This window comes from Sinocyclocheilus rhinocerous, unplaced genomic scaffold (assembly GCF_001515625.1).
Source record: "Sinocyclocheilus rhinocerous isolate Xijiao unplaced genomic scaffold, SAMN03320098_v1.1 scaffold1312, whole genome shotgun sequence".
NCBI lineage: Eukaryota > Metazoa > Chordata > Actinopteri > Cypriniformes > Cyprinidae > Sinocyclocheilus > Sinocyclocheilus rhinocerous.
This window is the reverse complement of record NW_015639805.1, coordinates 579,446-586,544: the sequence shown is the minus strand read 5'-3', so window position 1 is coordinate 586,544 and position 7,099 is coordinate 579,446. Positions and strand designations below refer to the sequence as shown.

The 7,099-nt window shown below is 36.5% G+C and overlaps 1 protein-coding gene across 1 annotated transcript in view; it reads left to right on the top strand.

Moving 5' to 3' along the window:
- The first annotated feature begins 1,303 nt into the window (after positions 1-1,303).
- gltpa (glycolipid transfer protein a) overlaps positions 1,304-7,099 on the top strand; it is an 8,781-nt gene continuing 2,985 nt past the window's right edge. The window contains exons 1-4 of the mRNA XM_016568044.1: positions 1,304-1,537; positions 5,696-5,754; positions 5,849-5,982; positions 6,917-7,067. Coding sequence (XP_016423530.1) covers positions 1,435-1,537; positions 5,696-5,754; positions 5,849-5,982; positions 6,917-7,067 — 447 coding nt within the window. The 5' untranslated portion in view covers positions 1,304-1,434. The remainder of the gene's footprint in view (positions 1,538-5,695; positions 5,755-5,848; positions 5,983-6,916; positions 7,068-7,099) is intronic.

The window sequence follows — 7,099 nt, the reverse complement described above, 5'->3', positions numbered from 1 at the left end:
AAGGAGGGGGCTTTGTAGAAAACGAAGCGTTTGAGAGAGGCGGGGCATATATGACCTACAATAATGTACAGTATTTGAAAAATAATGTGTTTTTTGAACATTAAAGCATGTCAGCATATTCTGTTACACCAAATACACAAAATAATGATCTTTAAAAAAGCATCATATGACCCCTTTAATAATAAAAAAAAAATCATGTACATTTATAACACCATACATAGTACCTTTGCATCAGATGACAAAAAAAAATAGTTAAGCTAAGGAAGTGATGGTAACTTCGTTCATCGTTCTCTCTTCTGACAGCCATTATCAATCTCTCACTATTTTTTCCTCTTTTTGAAATTTGTGAAAACACTTAGTGGAGTTTTTCTTTTGCTATTTGAGGAAATGGGAACACAAAATATATATATGATGTAATCTCCTGTTCACCGCTTTAGAAGTTTATCCATCTTTGATGACTTCTGCTTCTGAGAAACACAGAAATGTATAAAGCGTCCATAAGCCTGGGAAAATCCAACTCGGTGGATGTGTTTCATGTGATAACAGAGTCATAAGCAGAAGCCTATAACCTGATAATATGACACATTAGTTTTAGATTCCCTTAATTATTTTTTTACTTATATTTCATCTGTTTTAATGGTGGGAGTAATAAAAATACTTTAAGCATAAAATCAGTTTGAATATGTGCCCTCTAGCGGCGAAAATTACATATTGTGCCTTTAATAAAGCATTTTTTTTTTGTAAAATAAAAATGTTTAAAAATTAGATTTTGTAATCATTTGTAATCACAGGATCCCCCGCCCCACCATCCCCCTTATTTTTATTTTTTTTTTACAATTTGTCGACTGGTAATAACAGAGTAATACGCAGAGGCCTATATCCTCCTTAGTGTACTGGACAAAGTAGTTTAAATTCCCTTAATTATTGAATTATAATTTATATAATTATAATATTTATATAATTATAATTATTTAATTTAATAACTTAATTTATTTAACTTTAATATTTCATCGATTAATCTGATGTAATGGTGGAGGTAAAAATACTTTCATCATAATGAAAAAATAGCAGATTTAAGTTTATATGGTTTATTTACGTTTTTTTTCTGTAGCAGAGAAATGATTTCATTTGGCTATTTATTGTGCAGTAACATTTTAACTACATTGTTTGTGAAGTGTAGGCACTGGAAAGAATATATTATAAGCATTGGCCCCGCCCCGTGCGATATGATTGGCTCCTCCTCATGAGTCTGCATATATTTGCATGAAGGGGCGGAGCAGGGGGCAGCCCAGCTAGAAGGAGAAGTGAATACTGTATATAGTAAACGCTGTCTGTCTGTCCGGCGGTAGTTCCGGGTTCTGTCTTCATTGCTGCTGTGTTGTCCTCGTCTTATGTTGTAGGCAAAAAAGTCACTTTCGCCCACTTTAGGCAATCATGGCTCTTCTAATGGAGCACCAGTTCCGGCAACTTCCAGCCGACAAACAAGTGGAAACCCGGCCGTTTCTCGAGGCGGTGTCTCACCTTCCTCCTTTCTTCGGTAGGTTCTTCCGTCATCTCTCATAGATTGAGCTCAGATTTGAGCGTGAACTCTGTGCTGTCGTGAAACGGCTGGACGTTCCAATGATCTTTAAGACAATATTTTGAGGTTTTAAAGTTTTTAGTGTTCAGTGTAACTTGTTCAAGTCGTCAAAAAATAATTTTATTATCTATTTCAATATGCAAATGATAAAATAGCTAGTGTTTGTTAGTTTGGATTCCCTCCCTCATAGATCACTTCAGAATGTCATTTTCAAAATGATTGAATTCGTAAACAAAGTGAAACAAAGTAACAGTGCATGCATGTTTATAGAAGAAGAGTTTTGAACTGATTCAGTTACATAATTACAAACATGTTGTTACAGAAATCAGTAGTCTGATATCATCTGATTTTCTGGGATATTCCAGCTCTATATGATCAGGCAGGGGTGAGATTTTCCACTCCTGATCAAGATCTTCAGTGTTCTCCAGAAGTTGTTAGTAAAGTCTGACAAGCCTAGCTGTCAAGCAGAAGCCATTGTTTGCTTTTGAGGACTAATCTTTTTTTGGCTCAAATTTCTTTTCACAAAGAAGGCCACAAACCTATTGCATGCATAATTTAATATGCTGCCCTCGATTTTTGAAGTTGAGAAAATTGATTAGCATGGTGTTGAGTTGCCCCGCTCTATTCATTGGTGGAATGGAACATCAGAACATCTTTGTTCTAAGCCTCATTTGGTATTAATATGAAAAATGCATTTAAAATGAATTTGCCACTTGAAACGCCAAGCCTGCGGTGTTCACATTAGCTCTTGATGTACTCTTGTATTTTTGCCAGCCGCCACTAAAAGGCTCCTTTTCTTGCCGTGGTTATAAAACGAACTGGATGTGATGAAGGAAGAACAAAATAAACCTTATAGTGACAATACAGAACTACAGTGGTGGTCAACAAGTTTGAAACATATTAAAAACCCAAGATTTAAAATTAAAAAAAAAACTATTTTAGGATTTTCAAGAAATCTAAAATGGATATAAAATATATTCGATTCTGGTCTATTTTAGGTCATTATTTTTTATACATTATTACAATTATTAAATTATGTTTATTAAATCTTAGTATTCTCTAATGTAATAAACATTTCATTAGAAATAACAATCGTATGAAAAAAAAAAGAAGCATTTTCACTCGTGATCTCAGACTTTTGACTTTTGGACCCAACTGTTTGTTCTACAAGAATCTTCAGGTGGAACCCATAGTTAAACTGATGATATAAATGAATGATACAGGTGCTTGACCTCAATAGATGAACTTTGTATGGCAGGCTGTGATTGGAGACGTATTTATGATTGTGTGATGTCATAAGGTGATTGGGGACACTGGTTGTTGTGGATGTCGCTAACTCCCACAGAAAGACAATTAAGCTTCCCAGCTCTTGTTTAGCGTTCACACTTTAACACAAAAAGCCCTGTGTGGAGTACCAACACCAGAAAGAACAGGAGGGTGGGCTGGCATTGTTGGACGTGTGTGTGTGTGTGTGTTTTCTGTTATTATAAGGCATTCATTCACAGTGAAAAAGCTGGAGTGTAAGCAGACTTTTTGTTTGCGTATTTAGAGTCGCCTGTAACCAGAGATGCTCCTTTTGCTAATAGTACAAAATGCTGATGACCCAGATCTTTCCAACATATCACTTTTATGTTGGGAAATTCTACTCAGCTGCTACTCTCACTTGAGGAACACATACTGTATATCACTTTCTAAGTCTTTTCTCGTTCAGGCATTTTTTTTGATTGAATGGGGCGAACAAACTTTGGTGCAATTGCTCTGTTTGTACGGTTCATCTGTGAGTAACGAAACAAGTGGACCGAGACCCACATTTTCAGGCTTCCAAATGAACTCTGGTGCGGTTTGATTGATATATGAACTAGTAATATGAACTCGTCCTGTTGCCCATTACAGTTCGGTACAGGTGCCGGAACCGCAGGCTCAGTGTGCTGTTTTGACTCCTTTACACATTTTATGAGCACTTTGTGAGTTATCAGCTGGTAAAAACACCATCATATGTACTCACAAACAACAAGTGCATTTAGCCCAGCATACAGGTCGCAAAATATACGTCATAAAAGCTGCCCAATCAGGTTGTGACTTCATCCTTTTTTTTATAATTTTAGTAGGGCTGCACGATAAATCGAAATGGAATCGAGATCGCGATTCGACAGAAGCTGCGATTGTCATGCGTATCTTTCAGTGAAGCACGGTTCTGTGATCAGCAGTAAATCTCCATCCAAAGACCAGAGGGCGCTCTCGCGCTGAAACTCCAAATACGCGTCGCAGAAGAAACCCAGAAAATGCCTCTCGCTGCAGCTGAATAAACAAAAGATTCAACTGCTTTAATTGATTCAATGTGACTAATAAACACACGACTATGGCAATATACGGTTTATCTGAGTTCGTCTTATTATAATGTTCATCATAATAAAGTATATCTATAATGAAATGCTAAACGACATAGCCTTTATCACTGCTTAGAATACTATGAAATATGTTGCGTGCCTTATTCTGTGTAAGAAGCCACATCATCTCACAGGAGGATTTATTTCAAACACTCGACTGACGTTATGAAGTGAGTTTGGAGTAAAAATATGTTATTAAATGTGGTATTTTCACATGCTTTCAGATGGAGCAGCATTTACTTCACAGCCGTAGTGCACTGAGAAGCTATGCAAACAGCTGTCACTATCGCGAACGATTTCTTCGATTTCAGAATCGCGCAATAAAATCGTCTGCTATTTTTTTTTTGTGTAACTTGTCAGTGAACTACGGCTATGTGTAGTAAATTCTGCTCCATCTGAAAGCACGTGATGATGATTTCCTGCTGATTACAGAACCGGCTTTTTTAACAACATGCGCATGACAATCGCATTCGATTAATCGTGCAGCCCTAACTTTTAGGTTTGGTGTAAAAAAAATTACAGTGTGAACACTAAGCGAACGAGGTCCGGACCAAAAAACCAAGAGAAGTGAACTACAAGTGTAAACACACCCTTAATTTATCAATATATTGACCGATATTAGATATTGTGCATATTCATTTCCTCTATTTTTACATTTATATTACATTTACCATAATTCTTATACTCACTAAAAGTTCATCCTTAGAAATGATAATGTAAGAACACTGTTAAATATAACCTTTAGCAAATCTCAAAATGAATACCAATTTTTCATATTGTACATTATAATGTTGTGATGCCTAAATTCACTTTAGGCATTTAAGACAATTGAGTTTTGTTGCCAGTGTTTTATTTTTAATTTGTTTCGGCAAAATAGTAAAGAATTTTATTATTGCCCATTTATTAATGCTCATGACATGAATTTAATCATCAGCTTATCCGGTATCAGGCAGAGTGTTAATATCGACGCATCAATTGTTTTAAAGAAGTAGTAATGAGATTTGTAATCTAATTAGACCTGCAAACTAATTATCAAAGATACCATTTTTAGGAGTTGCACTCAAAATTTAAGTTGCCCAATTTGAAAAGGCATGACACTTCTGCCAGTCTGTATAACCCACACAAAGTCAATTTGAAGGGCATGTTTACAGAGTTAGGAAGTGTGTACATGCAAACAACATACAGTAAATTATAATCAAACCAACTCTAATACAAAAATTGGCAAGGCATATACAGTATTTATTGGTTGCAGAGATGGAAACATCAGTGATTCAGTGTGTTTCCATTTCCACAGGTGTTTATTTCATTATCAGACGCGCAATACATTTGGTCTCAGCGTGATAGTGGGTGATACTGAAACTTTAATGAACCGCATGGGTGCTTTCAGAAATCTGTCATGATCTCCAAGCACAGTTAATTATTCAGAGCTCTTTTTTTAAGGCGGGAATGTCAGAGTTCACACTAAGTTCTAAGGGATCAGAAGTGGCAATACTTTTACCGTGTGTCTGCTACATTCCTGCAAATATTCTAGTATGTAAAAAGAGGGTTACCTCACAGCTGTGAAAGAACGTTGCATTCTCACATGTGTATAACATAATCTACTTTTCATGTGTACAGTAGGTTGCCAGGCAACCTTTTCAGGCAACATTTCAAATACGTGCAATAAGTGTTAATAAAATATTTGCATGTATTCAAATATTACTCGTCTGTTCTTTTTTTCTCCTCTTAGATTGCCTCGGCTCTGCTGTTTTTTCCCCCATCAAAGCTGATATCGCGGGTAACATCACTGTAAGTTCACCACGTGACATACACAGTTGATAAGCACTGAACAGTATAACTTTTACAATCATAGCTCCATGCACCTCTCTGCTTTTTCTCACAGAAAATCAAGGCTGTGTATGACAGCAATCCTACCAGGTTTAAAACCCTGCAGCACATTTTGGAAGCAGAGAAGGAGATGCATGGAACCGAGTGGCCAAAAGTAGGAGCAACACTTGCCCTCATGTGGCTGAAAAGGCAAGGCTGGGCCTGAAATGTTTTTTTAAAAAACGGTTGCTTTTAAAATGTAAAATTGCATAACGAAAACATGGACTTTGAGACTTTCTGTAACTGTCTTTTTTAAAGAAATAGTTCAAGTAAAATGAAAATTTGCTGACAATGTGCTCACCCTCAGGCCATCCAAGATGGAGATGAGTTTGTTTCATCATGGGAACAGAGAAATTTAGCATTACATCAGTTGCTCAGTCCACTGCAGTGAATGGGTGCCGTCAGAATGAGAGTCCAAACAGCTGATAAAAACATCCACAAGTAACCCACATGACTTCAGTCCATCAGTTAATGTCTTGTGAAGTGAAAAGCTGTGTGTTTCTAATAAACAAATCCATCTTTTAGACTTCAACTTTAAACCATTGCTCTATCCAAAACGTAGCTTTCTCCAGTGAAAAGCCAGAAGCTTGCTTGATGATGGATTTTTCTTACAAACACACAGCTCTTTACTTCGCAAGATGTTATTTGATGGACTGAGGATTACTTGTGGATTATTGTGATGTTTTCATCAGCTGTTTGGATTCTTCTGACGGCACCCATTCACTGTAGAGGATCCACTGGTGAACAAGTCACGTAGTGCTCAATTTCTCCAAATCTGTTCTGATGAAGAGACAAACTCATCTACATCTTGGATGGCCTGAGGGTGAGTGCATTTTCAGCAAATTTTCACTTTTGGGTGAACTATTCCTTTAAGGAATAGTAAATTCGGTTATCATTTACTTGCCCTTTAGTAACAAACTATTTAAGATAAATGACATTTTTGGAACTTGACAACATCTGTCCCTATTGAGTTTCATTCTGCAAAAACGAGCACCCAGAACATTCTGTGAAACTACTCTTTTTGTGAATGTGAATTTTTATTTACCCTTTAACTAAAACCTGTTTTCCTTGGGTTTTCTGTTAGGGGGCTACGCTTTATCCAAGTTCTTCTCCAGAGTCTAGTGGATGGGGATAAAGATGAAAACAACCCTAACCTCATCAGAGTCAACATCACTAAAGCTTATGAGATGGCATTGAAGAAGTATCATGGCTGGTTTGTCCAGAAGCTCTTTCAAGTAAGTTTCTTAAAAAAATGAATGTATGCATT